The 16,867-nt window shown below is 45.2% G+C and overlaps 1 protein-coding gene across 1 annotated transcript in view; it reads left to right on the top strand.

Moving 5' to 3' along the window:
* Nucleotides 1–4,138: 4,138 nt before the first annotated feature.
* Nucleotides 4,139–16,867, top strand: part of LOC309811217 (protein FAM170A-like) — a gene marked incomplete at both ends in the record, with an annotated part of 227,397 nt that continues 214,668 nt past the window's right edge. Inside the window, one exon of the mRNA XM_082633805.1 lies at nt 4,139–4,660. Within this exon, the coding sequence (XP_082489931.1) occupies nt 4,139–4,660 (522 nt within the window). The remainder of the gene's footprint in view (nt 4,661–16,867) is intronic.

The following is a 16,867-nucleotide window of genomic DNA, read 5'->3' as shown; positions in this document are numbered from 1 at the left end:
ACAGCATTTGAAAAGTCAGCTAGTCCAAGCCTCTTGATCGCACATACAGAAGCTGAAGCCCAGATAAGTTGAGTTACTTGGTAAAGGGCCCAATGTCCTGACTCAAGGACTAGCATTTTTCACTCAGTCGCAAGACACAATCAAATGCAGTAACTTGGAAAGAGATGGGGAAAAAATGAAGAAATCAATTATATAGTTCCTCATCTTTAAGTACAGAAATAGCCGTGACAAAATTACACGTATTGAGGGAAAATTGAAGTGCAGAGTTTAAAATGTCAATAATCCACAGGGAAACTGGAGACCATTTAAAATATTCATATTAAATCTCTCTAGAAAAGACATTAAAAGATCTCCAATCAAAATGTGAATTTTATAATAGACATGGTATGATACAATTTATAATAGATATGGTATGAACCTTTCCCTTTCACGGGAAAGCTTCGGCTGGGAAAAAGGAATTGTTCTTGAAAATGGGGCCTGTGCTACTGCAGACACTGTGCTCAACCTAGGTTCACCGAATGCTCTGATGTCATCACTGAGGTCACAGTATTCCACTGTGCGCCTGGCAACCTTGCAAACATAACAGCCCTGGTGAGCACTAGGCAGTACTGCTGGTTCACTAAGTGGTACAAGTTTTTCAGCCATTTAGGAGACTTGACTATTTTTGTTTGTATTGAATCATTTCAACGGATTGCCCAAGAGCCAAGAAGGGCCAACCTGTAGGGAAGAGGAGGAGTTGGACATCTCTTGAGGCATCTTATAAGGGAGACTTCTAGTTGGTACCATGAAACGGCGACAAAAGAGGAAACATCTGGAAAATGAAGAGTCCCAGGAAACTGCCGAGAACGGAGGAGGTATGTGGGGGGCAACTTGTCTGGGGCACATGGGTTTCTGCCAAACTAAACCTTCTCTAGGATGGGGGGGACTGAGAACGTGTCACCTGTGATGCAGGTAGCGAGAGACCTCGTCTCACTGATGCTGCCGTATCCATCCGGAGCGTCCCTGTGGTGTGAGACGGCACAGAACGGCCAGATGCCCCTGGGAGATGGGAGGTCAGCTCCGCTGGTCTGGCGACTCTCTCCTGGGGCTGGCGGGCCTGGAGCTTTGTCGAACTCACAGCAGGCTGCATCCTGCTTGCAGAGACCTAGAGGTGCAGTTTTTCTCAGTCCCCGATTTCTCCCTTATGCTCTTGGATCTTTCCCTGGGGTCATGAAGTGGGGGATGTGAAGGATGCAAGGATGCTGAGAGAGACCCATGAGTTACTTGGCCTCTTTTACTAAAGTGGAAAGAGAAGCCCCATGAGTTGAAGGCCATGTTGAAAAGTATCTTGACAAGTGGATTGCAGTTCGAAAGAAGATTGTTTGTCTAGGGATGGTGTCATATTGAAAGCAAGGAGGTTTTATTCCTTCAACAGGAAGAATTGCCCAAAGGAGATCAAGGGAAGGGAAGGGTTTTCCAGAGACTGAGACCACGTGGGCGGGGGTGAGAAAGGTCCTCATGGTCCTGCAGGGAGCTCTGAGAGCCACAGGCCACGGGGTGCCTGCGTGCATTAAATGTAGGTGAGTAGCATGCCCTGGGCAGGAGTGCTCACCTCAGAGTTCCAGCTAGAGGCCTCTGCCCCAGATTAGAGCCCAGTAGCTCCTACCAGGCCCAGGACACTGGAGACTGTAGGGTGGGCCCTGGCAATGGAGGTCTAGACAGCAGGCAGATTTCCAGGCAGTGGCTGGGACAGGCTGGGGAAGGCAATGACTGCCCCTAACCATTCAGAATATTTTTCTCTATGTTTCTGTGTGTGTGTGTGTGACTGTGTCTGTGCGTGTGTGTGTGTCATAGTGCAGACATGAGCAGGATGAATGGGGGTAGAGTGCTTATCAGATATAAAGTCTGCGTGGTAAAGTTCTTGTCACCCTGCCTGGACGTGGGTGACACTCGGTGTACGTAAGAGTGAATACAGAATTCTTGTTAGGGGTGTTTTATGAGACAGTAACTCATACACCCATGTACACTCTGATACAGCAAAAATATCACTCACCCCACATATAACTTCCTTAGTAAACCACACACAGCACATGGAGGTATATAAACGCATCCCGCCTATACTACGTTCTCATACAACCCATCTGTACCACAATCCTGTCCTCCAACACCAAACGCTGGAGATGAGATATGTATATAGACACACACACTATATATATATAGGACACACACTCACACACACACTATATATATATATGTATCTGCTCAACTCTCGCACAAACACAGCTAACTTCAGCCATCGCTAAATACCTCTATAAGAACCAGTCACGTGTCATACACACCACACTTATAACACATTCTTGAGTAATGCCAGACCCGCTTTGTACAAACCACAGTAAACCACAGTCTCAGTAACCCATGTCAGGGTTGCCAGAGAAAATATGGGTTATCCAGTTCAATTTGAATTCCAGATAAACAACAAGTAATTTTTCAGTATCCGTATGTCCCAAATATTGTACAGGCCATACTTACACTAAAAGTAAGTAAGACCAAATACTGCATGGGAATACTTACACTAAAAAATTATTCTGGGTTTATCTGAAACTGAAATTTAACTGGGTGCCCTGTATTTTTCTTTGCTTAGTTTGGCAACCCTTATATACTTACCAGCAGCTCAGGTATTATATATTTATTGTATTTTTGTTTAGTCTGTGTCTTCCACTACTAGAATGTGCAGCATTACCAGAGACTAGAACAATGGAAGAGTGCCAGATACACAGGAGTAGCTGCTTACTGAATCTTGGTGAATGAATGAATGAACACACACCATAAATACAAGCCCCACCATGTAATGAGGAAAAGTTACATGTCCCAGAATTGCAGACTTGTGAACAGAACCCATGCACACAAAGGCCACAGACACAGATAAGACACATCTGCACCGTGCTCCCCATGCTAACCCCACACTTACCACAGACTTAACTGATACACATCACTCACTCTTCCCACATACTCACAGTCACCACCGAGGTCTACATTACCAACAAGACAGTGACAGAGTAAGTACTGATTGGAATTAAATCCTGGAGTATACACTGGGAACCACACTCTCAACTGTGTGTATTCACTGCACCTGACACGTGTCACACACTCAGTAAATATTTGTGGACAGAGGACTGATGAACCCACCCTGAGCCTTTCATTCCTCCCTCAGGACTCTCGAAGTCACAAGAGGATCCCCCTCGGCTTGGATCCACTGTGGTGGCCCAAGGCTGCAGCCCAGGGGCAGGGGAGGTCTCCTCTGCCCCTAAACACTTCTCCTGTGCTTCTTCCCCGCACAAGCTCATCTACGCCGGTAAGGGCGCGGGGCTCCTCAGGTGAGGGGGTGCTTGGCTGTGAGGCAGGAGGCACACAGATCCCAGGGAGGCTGACAGGAAACCCAGGGTCATCAGAGGTGATGAGGGCTCTGTGGAGGAGCCTGGGCAGGATGGCTGAGCTGTTATGAGGGCGTGGATCCCAGCTGAGTCAGGGCTGGGGGCGGGTGTCAATCCTGGTACTACCATGGTGGGGAAGTCAAGGAGCAGGGGCCGGAAAGGTCTGGACTTGAGGTGGAGGGAAGAGGGACCAGATTAAGCATCTTCAGAGGAAAATGTAGGGTTTCTCTTTGCCTTTGCTTCCAGAGAAGGACAGAGTTCTACATCATAGACCTCCAGCCTGAGAGCAGCACCATCCAGCTCAGGTCCACAAAGCTCACACACACATGCGCCCTCCAGGCACAGCCCTTCTCAGTGCACACATGAACCCCAAGCACGTGATCCACAGTACTCTCCTCCTGCACCACCACCCCATTCCACAAGGAATGCACCACCGATATTCCCAAACTCACACTCCTCATCATACACGCATCCATCCGCATCCCTCACATACCACAGTCCTCACCACTGTACTCCACACCCGTGTATACAGACACCGCTCCAGTATCCCCCAACACGCAGAAAAAAGCCCACAGATGACACCAGATACACCACTGCCTCCTACGGCCAACAGACACCAAGCTCACGACATAGCTACGTCATGCAAGTGTCCCTCTCTCGTCTACCACACCTGCTCCCTCAGCTTCTGGCATGGCCCATGCATGTTATTATGTTTTTAATTTCCTTTTTCAGGAATCCGGAGATCACATCGAGACACTGCCCAGCCTACCGCACCCCTAGCCCAGGTTCAGGAAAAAGGGGAGACCGCTCCCCCATCACACTGTGTCTCCTCCTCACCCTCTTCACCCTGTAAGAACGATCTGCACACAGACAAAGAGGAAAGGGGCATGAAAATATACTACATGCAGGTACAAGTGAACAAGGGTGTAGCTGTCTCCTGGAAGACAAAGAAACCCTTGGAGTTGCCTGAAAAGCAGCTGACAATAGAAGAAGTGACCCTTCCTGAGGATGCGTGCACAGTAGGCACTTACCCCTCTGATGTGTCCACCGAAAACCTCCTGTCTGACAGTGAGCCCACTGGGGAGGAGAAAGAGTATGAGGAAAGGGCAGAGCCAGGCAGCCCATCAGGGTCACCTGCCGTCGAGGAGACACCCAGGGCCAAGACACCGGACTGGATGGTGACCATGGAGACCGGCTTCAGGTGCATGGCCTGCTGCCGAGTCTTCCCCACCTTGGAGGTCCTCCAGCAGCACGTGAAGGGCGGCGTCCTGGAGGGCTTCAGCTGCCGTATCTTTCATCTCAACATGGCCCAGTGGATGGGCAATGTGGAATCCGAAATCACCCCGAGGAGGAGGACAAGGAGGACGAGGAGGACGAGGAGGAGGAGGAAGAGAAGCAAGAAGGCCCCAGCCCAAAGAGACCCCGTAGGCAGGCTCTTTCCTCTCTTTTGATTTCCACACAGCCACTGAGATTCATGGGACAGAAGATCCTGGAGACGGTGTGGTCTTGGAAGAGGTAAGGCTTGAGGCTGGCAGTCTTCTGAGCCTATGTCACGAGGGCCCAGAGGAGTCTAAGGGAAGGGGCCACACACATGTGCTGGTTTACCTAATGGCTCTGAAGTTGCATCAAATGGGACACACCCAGCACTTCCAAAGGAATTGAGCTCTGTTGACTTAAACAAGAAGGTGGAGCCTTTTCCTAGGAGTTTTCTCAGGGTCTGCACGATGGACCTCAACTCTTAGAGGACGTACTGCCAGCAGCTCCTTCTCGGCAGAGAGAGCCAGGAGTGGTCTCAAGAGAGGACAGGGGCCCTTGCAGGACCAGAACTTTGAGGTCTGAGAGCCTTGGGCCTGAGCTGAGATCTCACCCGGACCACTGGACCTAGCCTTCTGTGACAAAGGGGAATAGGAAAGAGAGTCACGTGGAAATGAGGTCCCCCGAGATATGGAAATGTTCCAGAACCTTCGTGGCGTGGTAGTTGATCTGGAGCCAAGCTCACTGTGGTGTGTGTGGCTCTGAGCATTAAGGCAACGCTGGAGGGTAACCCTGACCAGCAGAGCTTGGAGAGCTTCTTGTCTCTTCCTGTTCTACCTCAGTTGTTTTATCCCTTCCAGGGAGAAGAAAGCACCCTCGGGATAGTTGGTAGTAAACCAGGGTATATCCTCCCTCAAGGGGACCCGGCCTGCCCTTCATTCAAGATGCTCTGGAAATGGGAACTGACTCATGTTATCGAAATGGCTGAGGGAGCACAACTCCCATGTTGATTCCGGTCAGACATGTTCATCAGACCTAGAGCTTTTCTCCTGATTCAAATCAAGTAGGGTATTAGTAGACTTCCCATTTATTTCAGCCCTAGAGATAGCACATGAGCAAATATAAAAAATCTCTGTGTATCAAAGCATTCTAATGAGCCCTTTCATTTTGCTGTTCATTGTGAAAAACACGCTCACTTTATCTCTGCCAATGAAGTGTTTCCACTTGACCCATGATGCCCCACGATCCCATTAGCCTCACTGAATTTAGGGAGCCCATTATGATGACATACTTTCCCTCTCATTCCTGGCCTGCAGAGAAGAGCAGCTACAGAGCATTCCAAGACTGCTAACGCTCCTCTCACCAATACGTTTCTTAAACCTCTGGCAAAGGAAGTGTCCTCTGAGCCCTCCCAGGGCACATAGGGGGTTTGGGTGAGCAGATCTTATGTGATAAACCCACTCCAGTGGTCTGGCATTCCTATGCCTTTGTAAACCTTCTACAATGGTGGTTCTCAGCTGGGGACACTTTTGGTCCCCCCTCCCAGGAAATATGTGGCAGTGTCTTGAGACTTTTTTTTTTTTGTGGTATGCGGGCCTCTCACTGTTGTGGCCTCTGCTGTTGTGGAGCACAAGCTCCGGATGCACAGGCTCAGTGGCCGTGGCTCACGGGCCTAGCTGCTCCACGGCATGTGGGATCTTCCCGGGCCCTGGCACAGACCCATGTCCCCTGCATCGGCAGGCGGACTCTCAACCACTGCGCCACCGGGGATGCCCCTTGAGACTTTTTTCTTTAAGGAGCTGTGTTATGAATGAGCCCCACGTGGCTGGTGCACACGGATGTATCAAGGCACTTTTTTTTTTTTTTTTGGTATGTGGGCCTCTCACTGTTGTGGTCTCTCCCGTTGCGAAGCACAGGCTCCGGACGCGCAGGCTCAGCGGCCATGGCTCACGGGCCCAGCTGCCCCGCGGCATGTGGGATCTTCCCGGACCGGGGCACAAACCCGTGTCCCCTGCATCGGCAGGCGGACTCTCCATCACTGCGCCACCAGGGAAGCCCTCAAGGCACTTTTTATTGTTACAACTAGGGTGGCAGGGAAGAGTATGTGCCACTGGCCCATCTTACATTGCACAGGACAGCTCCCAACAACAAAGAGCTATCCAGTTCAAAATGTCAGTCATGCCAACGTCAAGAAATTTTGCTACAACATACTTAGAAAGTCCTGGCATTTTGACTTTAGCATACGCTAACTTTGGGTACAGGTGTCAGTCATTTGAGCAAACTGTTGAAGGCATTCCCAGGTAGCCAAGCTAACACGCTGAGTCTGGAATGGGTGTTGAATGCACTCGTATCAACAAATCCAGCCTAACCCAATATTACATTACTCCCACCTGCTTCAATACCTACAAAATCCACACACATTATTTCTCAGGTTTCTATTGATATAAATTATACAATTCCTTATTTTAGCAGAGAGTGTCTCCTCATGGTCATCCTTTATACCCGGTGGGTACCCACCCCTTCCCTGCTCCCGTCCCCATTTCAAGGACTCTAGTCTGATTACTAGGTCTGGAAAAACGAGAGGTAGTGGAGGCAAGTCTTGAGGATCCACAGACCCCTGCAAGGAAACTATCTCAGAGTAGAGGCAGACTTCCTTCTAATAGCACAGCAGGCTCAACTAAGAGGTCACAGGTCAGAGGTCACAGGCCTCAGCTTTGTTGGAATCTGCCCATGTATTTCCACCTCAAATTTCCAGGATTCTACTCCTTCCCACTGATGCCCTAGGACATAAGAGAATCTACAAGGTTGTGAATCAATGTGTTGTCATTCAGCCACTGACTGAATTTGACTTTGGATCCCCTTAAAAAAATAAATAAATAAAAAGGAAGGAAAGAAAGATAGAAATGCTGATTATAACAAGTCCCCCAAAGTGTTGCTATGTAGCCAAGCTCAAAGCTAAGACAGAAAATCCCCAACGGTAAAAACAGATTTCGAGCTCAAGCTATCAACTGGGAGTTGAAACTGAAGGCCCTACAAAGGCCAATGGAACTGGATACAAAGCTAAAGATTTAGTCTTTAGCATAGGTGGGAGTCAAGGTTAGAGGAAGCCATGCACTGGGAGTGAGTTGTGAACTACTCAACACTAAGAATGGAAGAGCAGCTCTTTCATTGAATGTGAAGAAAGAAACAGGTAGTCCCTAGTTGCTACCACTGTCTTTGAACCAAACTAAAGAACAAGGTCAACCAGAAGGGCAGATATGAGAATCAAAAAGGAAACCTCTCGGGAATCCTCACTGAACCAAGTCTAAGTTCTGCTCTACTTGTGGTCTTTCACTTACAGAGACAAACCTTTTGGGCTTACCACAGGGATCAACAGACTTTTTCTCTCAAGGGCCAGAAAGTAAATATTTTAGGTTTTGTGGGCCATCAGTGCTCGTCACAACCACTGAACACTGTCAGCACAATGGGAAACACTCAAAGATGGTAAATAAATGGATGGGCCAATAAAGAGCTTTTATGTTCCAATAAAGCTTTAAAGGCAATGAGCCAGGTTGGGCTCACAAGAGGTAGTTTTCCAGCCCTTGACTTAACTCACTAAACTACAAATTACCTTGAGAGTTGGTGGTTTGATATCTACCAAACCAAACCAAACAAGAAAGCCCTAGGATTTCTGACATCTAATGCAATGCAATTTGAGGTAGCATGGACTTTACATACACATGTGAAGGTGTGGTCTAGGAAGCCAATCTTGGAAACCTGCCTCTCACATTAAATACATCTTTTGCTGAGTAAAGCCCTTTAACCAAGTAAGTGTTAAACATCAGTGAAATGACTAAGAAGTAGGAAATGGTATGCAAACCTCCTCCTTAACAACTTGTTCCCATCATTCTAGGTTTCTTCCCTATGCACATTTTTCCTTAGGGAATCGTTGATAAATTTTACCTCTAAAACTTACCTATTTCCACTCTCTATCTTCAGGATTTGCCCAATCACTGTTACTTTGTAAACAATTTTAAAAAGTTTTTTGGGGGGTAAGTTCCTTTTTTCCCACAGCTAATGGTTCTCTGTGTCATAGTGTCTGGAACGACCCAGCTACTTCTCCAGTCAGACCAAGCACTTGAAAGGACAAGCCGGTACCCCGAGCTATCCATCCATTCACCCAGTAAGGAAGCCTGATGAGGAGAACTAGGATGTGTAAATTTCTACTGTTGGAATTAAAACAGAATATTCTGGGCTGCATGGATTTATCCTAAACTTCAAATGCATTAATTATAAATAGACCGTTACACTGACTACTATTCTGTATCTTTGAATAACCATATACATTTTTTCTTTTTATAACTGATTTCTAGAGGTCTATTCCTTAATTTTGGCCATATATATGTATACCTCATGATGATAGGATTTCTTACTGTGAGGGATTAATATGTTCTTAGTAATTTTTAATATTATATTTTACATTATTTTACTACCTATGTTACTATAAAAGTAACAGTATTTTACTGGAAAATTGATGCTCAATGAAAAATTTAAAATATGGAAGTTACATGTGGAAAAAATCCCTGAAAACCTTGCCACTGTTTACCTAAGGGTGAATATCCCTTTACAGATGATAGGATGCATTAACACACACACATACATGTTTGATTAAGGTATGTGATGTACCTACCTAAAATACATTAAACTGTTACATGCTTCTGTCATTAAGTTTAAGCCATCATTTTAACAGACCTGTTATTACATAACTATCTTAAAATATAAAGACATTCCTATTGAATATTTCACTTTTACAAAATTTAGTAACATTGACATGCTACTCACCTTTTCTATTTGAATTTCCTAATTATAAGGTCCTATTCTGTGATTTCTATATCAAAGGGACACACGTTCTATGTTTTGATATGTACTCAGCAACTTCACTTTGAAAATCAATTTTTCAATCCACCGCTAGGAAAAAGTGTGCAAGTCAGTCGTTGAATAAATATGTTTGATGAAATTACCAGATTTCAACAAATAATTTTTTTCTTTTTATCTCAGGCCAGAGAGGAGTAAGGAGATAGAGAACTTGACAAAAGTAATCTACTTCAAACAGCCTCTTTTCTCTACTTAAGAAGTCTTGATGAAAGTAATGCTAAAACCCTTGGGAGACAATCACATCAAAACCTAGACGGAAATGTGGTGAATAAGAAACCAACGATCAGTTCATTTACTAAGAAATGTTTGTCCTCTGTCACTGTCATTAGTAACTCTTTCTGACACTTAAACCTCTGCCTTGACATTCTTGAAAAAAGGGTCAACAGTATGCTTTCTGTATTGCAAGATGAACAATCCATTTTCAGTAAGTCTATACTGTCACAAAAGATAACTAAATTTGTACTGTATAAGATTCACAGAATATTAGATAGACAAAGTCCAAGATAAGATCCAACTTGAAGCGAGGCTGGGGGGAGACAAATGGAGCTCATCATAACAGGACGATGCCACATTAATATTACAAATTGCAATACTGAGTGGTTTTCTAACACTTCAAATTTTTGTCTCCCTGAATTACTTTTAAGGCCAGATTTAGGTTAACTGCTCTGAATACAAATTTTTATGAAATTTTGGAGGGGATTGCAACATAATTTTCAAAAAGTTTTTCCTCATTCATTAACTGAACAAATATCGAGCACCTACAAAGTAGCTGACAATGTTCAGACTGTAGATTCAGAACAAACGTCGCTGCATTCGTGGAATTTACGTTGTAATGGGCATACATTTTGGCATGTTCATCATACTTTTGTACAAGGCCTGCTAAAACTCACACTAAGGCTTCTCCCCTAATATTTAATAGAGGTCAAAGTTCCAACTTACTACACCATTTACCAGAGTTCTCTGCCGTGTGGCCTCCTGACTACTGGGACATGTTGAGCTATGGCTGAAACACCGACTTTAATGAAACAAATGATTTTTTTTTCTTTTGAACTTGATGACTGGAAGAATTCACATGACACCTGAGTTGTTTTTGTTTTTGTTTTAATCATTTTATGGAACTTTTCTCGTGTGTGGGCTCTCTGATGGTCTTACCACTCCTCTCACTTTTATAGGATTTATCAGCAGCATGGATTCTGTGATGAACTGTTAGACTGGAGCGCCAACTGAAGCTCTTACCACAGGTCTCACACTTGTAAGGCTTCTCCCCTGTGTGCACTCTTTGATGAGACTGTAGCTGTGAAGGCCGACTGAAGACCTTACTGCATCTGTCACATCTGTACGGCTTCTCTCCAGTGTGGACGCTTTGATGAAGCTGAAGACTTGAGGCCTGAATGAAGTGCTTCCCACACTCCCCACACTTATATGGTTTCTCTCCTGTGTGGACCCTCTGATGCATGCCGAGGTTCAGGCTCCACTTGAAGCCCTTCCCACACTCCTCACATTTGTATGGCTTTTCTCCAGTGTGGACTTTTTGATGGGCTTGAAGGTGTGAACTCCGACCAAAGCTCTTCCCACACTCTTCACATTTGAATGGTTTTTCTCTGCTGTGGACTCTCTCATGGGCCAGAAGATTTGAGGCCTGCCTGAAGACTTTCCCACACTCCTCACAATTATACGGTTTCTCTCCGGTGTGGATTCTGCAATGAATTTTAAGATCTGCTCTACGACTGAATCCCTTCCCACACTCTTCACATTTGTATGGTTTCTCACCGGTATGGATCAGCTGGTGGATCTGAAGTCGTGAACTCTGATTGAAGCCCTGCCCACACTCCTCACACTTGTAAGGTTTCTCTACACTGTGGGCCTTCTGATGGATTTGAAGATATGAACTCTGACGGAAGCCCTTCCCACATACCTCACATTTATAGGGCTTCTCCCCTGTGTGGACAACCAGATGAACTTGATAATGGGAGTTCCTCCTGAAGCTCTTCCCACACTCATTACATGTGTATGGTTTCTCTCCTGTATGGACTCTTTGATGTGCCTGAAGGTTTGAACTCAGAGTAAAGCCTTTACCACACACATTACGTATGTATGATTTCTCTCCAGTGTGGACTCCCTGATGGGCCTGAAGACTTGAAGGCCGACTAAAGCCTTTCCCACATTCCTCACATTTGTAGGGTTTTTCTCCTGTGTGGACCCTCTGATGAATGTATAGATTTGAGCTAGAAATGAAGCCCTTCCCACACTCCTCACATTTGTACGGTTTCTCTCCCGTATGGACTCTCTGATGGGACTGAAGGTGTGAATTCCGACTGAAGCTCTTATCACATGTGTCACATTTGAATGGTTTCTCCCCAGTGTGGACTCTCTGATGGTCCTGAAGGTGAGAGGCCTGACTGAAGGCCCTCCCACACTCCTCACAATTATAAGGTTTCTCTCCCGTGTGGACTTTACAATGAATAGGTAAGTGCTGACCTACGGCTGAAGCCTTTCCCACATTCCCCACATTTGAATGGTTTCTCTACAGTGTGGACTTTCTGAGGAGTCTGCAGCTGTGAGCTCTGACTGAACTCCTTGCCACACTCATCACACTCACTGTGTTTTCCTCCCGCGTGAACTCTCTGATGAATATGAAGAACCGAGCTGTAACGGAAGCCTTTTCCACACTCACTGCACGTATGAGACTTCTCTTTTGAGTGCAATTGCTGGTGAAGATCAAAGGTGGAGCGATCGGTGAAGGTTTCTTTACGTTCATTACACTGGTAAAGTTTTTGTCCTGTGTGAATCATGGTATTCTGATCCAGTGTTGAAACCCTCGTGCTATCTTTTCTATAGTCACTGTAGCCATAAGATTTTTGACCCTTGTGTACTCCATGAGCATCAAGGTGATGTGAAATCCAACTGATGGTGTCAACATCCTCTTTACACTGACACAGTTTATTTTTCATGGAAATTTGCTGGTGTCTATGCTGATCATTCTGTGACTCAGCCAATGAAGTTTTCCTCCAAGAATCCTGGGCTCTCAAAGTTGCAAACCTTGCATTTCCACTACTACTGGGATCACCTGCTTTATCATTTCATATAAGGTTCTCATCTTCAGAAATTTGAATAGAGTCCTGCCCCAATCTGGCAGGGGGAATCACCTTGTTTGTGGAACTGACAACTATTTATCATGGAGTCTTGGCATCTGGTTAAGTCATTTGCAATTTGTTGCCAGATTTGCCAGCAGGAAAGCTCTTCACGTGATCCTCTGTCTTGAACGGCCCTCAACTCACTTTGATTGTTTTCTTCTAGAAGGACAGAGAATTCAGAGATGTGGACACGTGAAAGCTTTGTTCAAAGATTCAAGATTTTGCACTTAAGACACAGTATGAGACTTTAATGAGCCTCAGGATGGTTCAGCTCATCTTTCGCACGACAAATGAAGTTCTCTGGTTTATATACTAACAGAAACCAAGAGATGGTCTGTTAAACTCCCAAATACTTAGCATTAATGAAACCCATTTAAAACCAAATGACTACTCTGACATACTATTTAAATCATCTTTCAAAAATTACATGTCATTCCTACCATAACACAGTATCAATAAAGACAAGCATTTTGCTGTGCTCACAGCTTTAACAGTGCCTAGCAGTTAGTCAGGGCTCAAGAAATGCATGCACAGGTGAACTCAGTTTGATTTCTAGGATTCTCTACAATTCTGAATCCCAGGTTAAGTTTGAACCAAGTCAGAGAAGCGAAACAGCTTTTACAAGTCAGGTATCAGATACAGGAAAAGGACTGGAAAGTACAGTTTTGCTTAAGTTGAAAGGCTGCACCCGAGGCGGCAGCACACCAAAGGGGTTAGTGCTGAGGAGGATATGAAAGGGGATAAAAACCGGGACTGCCCCGGTGGCACAGTGGTTAATAATCTGCCTGCCAGTGCAGGGGACACAGGTTCGAGCCCTGGTCTGGGAAGATCCCACATGCCGCAGAGCAACTAAGCCCGTGAGCCACAACTACTGAGCCCACGTGCCACAACTACTGAAGCCCACGTTCCTAGAGACCATGCTCTGAAACAAGAGAAGCCACTGCAATGAGAATCCTGCGCACCACAACCAAGAGCTGCTCCCACTCACCACAACTAGAGAAAAGCCCATATGCAGCAACGAAGACCCAATGCAACCAACAATTAATTAATTTTAAAAAAGGGTCTAAGAATCAGTGGGGTTAAAAAAAAGCATGAAGACCTATGCACTGGATCCTTCTCAGGCATTTGTGCTGCCTAATATGTTCCTCCACTCCCCCTGCCAAGCAGGAGTCAAAATTTAGAGGCTAGGGAAGAATGCTGTCTCTTTAAAAACAGCATGGAAAATTTTTGGACACAGATACATTGGTCTTTAACAAGAATGAGTTCCAAAGTGAAGAATGGGCTTTATGAGTGAGCTGGGAATAAATTCCATAGCCTGTGATAAGTATTGAGAAGAAACAGACTAGAAACTATTAAAGAATGATCAAAGCACTCAAGGTGACATTATCTAAAATGCCTTCTACAAGGTACATACAAATGCACACACACACACACACAAAATGTTTGTAGAGCTAACAAAGATCGATTTCTTATTAGTGAGGTGGGCTTTGGAGGAGGCAAATGGGACGCAGCGGGGCAAATCTTTTAAGGGAAAGGCTAACTCACCAGCTGGCTGTTTTCTGAGACCTGTTCTCCCCTGGTATAAGGGATAAGGAAATAGAAATTTCTTTCCTTCTATGGGAGGGTTACCTAAGAAGTAGACATAAGAATCCTCATTCCAAACACTATTTCCTCCCCAAATGAATTTGCTCTGCTACTGAGAGCTCAAGGAAAGTCACAGGGAAAGCATTTTACTCAGTTTGGTTATAATTACAGGTTCTATACATATTTTTTGTGCAAGTTGATGAGGGCCAACTTGTACAGAAAGGCAAACACACACATACACACATCATGGGCACCTGAGAAGTTAGAATTAGGCTAGGAATTCATTTGAAGACAAAAAAACATTTAGCAATATCCCTTATTCACTCGGATTTGTTCACCGCCTACTAGCTATTTTCATGGAAGGCTAATTTCTCTATCCATTAACTCATTCGTTTATTCAAGAAATATTTAAGAGTTCCTGTCATGTACCAAGACTATGCTAAGCACTGAGGCTAGTGAGCAATAAACATATAACAGCCCGAATTCCTCCTGCACTCCTGGATTACCCTCCAGTGGAAGACAGAGAGGTGAGAAACAGGTGAACAAAATGTACATGAGTGAAACGCTTAGAGACAAAACAAGGCAGGGCAGAGAGAGTAAGAAAGAGAGGACTGTATTTTCCATAGGGTGGTCAGAGGACAGCCACCTCCTCATCTTTAAGGTGACTGACTGAAAGAAGTAGAGGCCTAAAAGATTACAGGTGAAAGAGTATTCCAGGCAGAGAGAAGGACCAGGAAAAGGCTCTGTGGCAGAAGCATCCTTTGCAGGTCTGGAAAAGATAGGGTAAGAGGGAGGAGAGGTGGTGTATTCAGGGAGGTGGCGGAGAACGAACAGCAGCCCACAGAAGGCTCTAGAAGCCACTTTAAGTGGTTTTTATTCTAAGTAAAAGAAGCCACAAGAGAATTTTGAAACAAGAACATAACCTGACTTAAAGTTACAAAAGATCACTTTGCCACCTAAAGAACAAACTGTGGGAGGAGAAGGGTGGCAACAGGTGACCAGTACAAAGACTATGCAATAATCCTGGAAAGAGATTTCCAACTGGGACCAGGTGATGGACAGCACAGGGCTGGTGAGAAGCAAAACAGATAGAGAGCTAACCACAGGAACTCACGGCTGCTTGGTTCTCACCTAAATTTCTATCTGGGTTGCTGAATTCATCAACCAAAGCCTCTCTTCTCTTTCTATATGTTTTGTATCTCGTTTGAAGAATGAGAACATGCAAAGTCACAAGTTCACATGAACGGGCTAGAGCGAAAGTTTACTAGAAATTTGAGTTCCAACTGCATATTCAAGGTATTGAAAGCTGTGTTTTTCAAACTTTGTATCACGACCCACTGAAGAAACAGCATTTATTTCACAACCTAGATACACAGGTAGAAAAGTATACATTACTAAAACGAAGCTTGAATGACCTATATCTAACCAATGTCTCCTTTCATGAAATCTGTTCCCACTGGCTCTCACACCACTCATGCCATCGCCCAGAGTTTCTGCTGCAATGTGTTGTACTCTTCCTAAGAAACTCTGATATTTTCTATACTATTTTATTTCATTAAAAAATCACACGTAGGGCTCAATAAATTGGCTTTATGATCCACTAATGGCGGGGAGGGAAATCTGAAGAAGAATACACAAGGTACAGCAAGATACTGTCGATTTACAGTTCTTTTACAAAATAATTGAAAAGGACCTGAAACACACTGTTTGGAAAGACCAGAGACATCCTCTCGTGTCCCACAGGAATTGCAAAAGTCTGGTCCCCAAACTCAGGGAACCACCTCAAGAGGCCCAAAGCCTTGAAACACCAAGGTCACAAAGACACTCGCAGAGAAAGGCTGTCCTCACCCACTGAGACCAGGTTCCGGAAGTTTTCCACCATCACATCCTGGTACAGCTTCCTCTGGGCCGAGTCCAGCAGCCCCAGCTCCTCCTCTGTGAAGGCCACGGCCACGTCCTTGAAGGTCACCGCCTCCTACGACAAACAACACCACCTCAATCTTATACCCAGTGGCCAGTGGAAGAGGGGCAGCCCCGAGGAGACGAGGAGGATGGGAAGTTGCTCCGGCTCCTGTGAGGTGTGCAGACTTCCCAGCACCCCCTCCTTCCATCCTGCCAATGCCACACACTGACTTTCCTCAGCCTCACTGGACGTGCAGCTATGAAAGGGAAAGCTTTGTGTATTTACCTGGGGCTCTCAGACAACTCATAAGTAAACTCCCTAGAATTCTAACCACTGGATCCTGAACTAAAAAGCTTTCACTCTTTAATTATTATTGCCAAGTGCCCCAGAAACAGTTACCAATTTAGTCCTGGCAGTATTTGATGGCACCTGCTTTCTCACTGAGGTGGGAACCAGCTGAGAAGGAGTGTTATATGTGGAAACTAACCAAAAGGCCGTGCCAGGTCTCTGAATGAAAACTCTCTCTTTCCCCGTTCCTGTCTTTCGCTTGAATGCAATACTCTGACTCCAGACCCTTGGTTTTCTGGGTGAGTCTGAGTTGGTTCCTCCTTTTTTCACAACCCCGATTCTTTATATTTAAAACAAAGATGAAACCAAGCACCTCTTTA

This window comes from Mesoplodon mirus (assembly GCF_964341445.2).
Source record: "Mesoplodon mirus genome assembly, chromosome: 10".
NCBI classification, from domain to species: domain Eukaryota; kingdom Metazoa; phylum Chordata; class Mammalia; order Artiodactyla; family Ziphiidae; genus Mesoplodon; species Mesoplodon mirus.
This window is presented reverse-complemented; position numbering and strand designations above follow the sequence as displayed.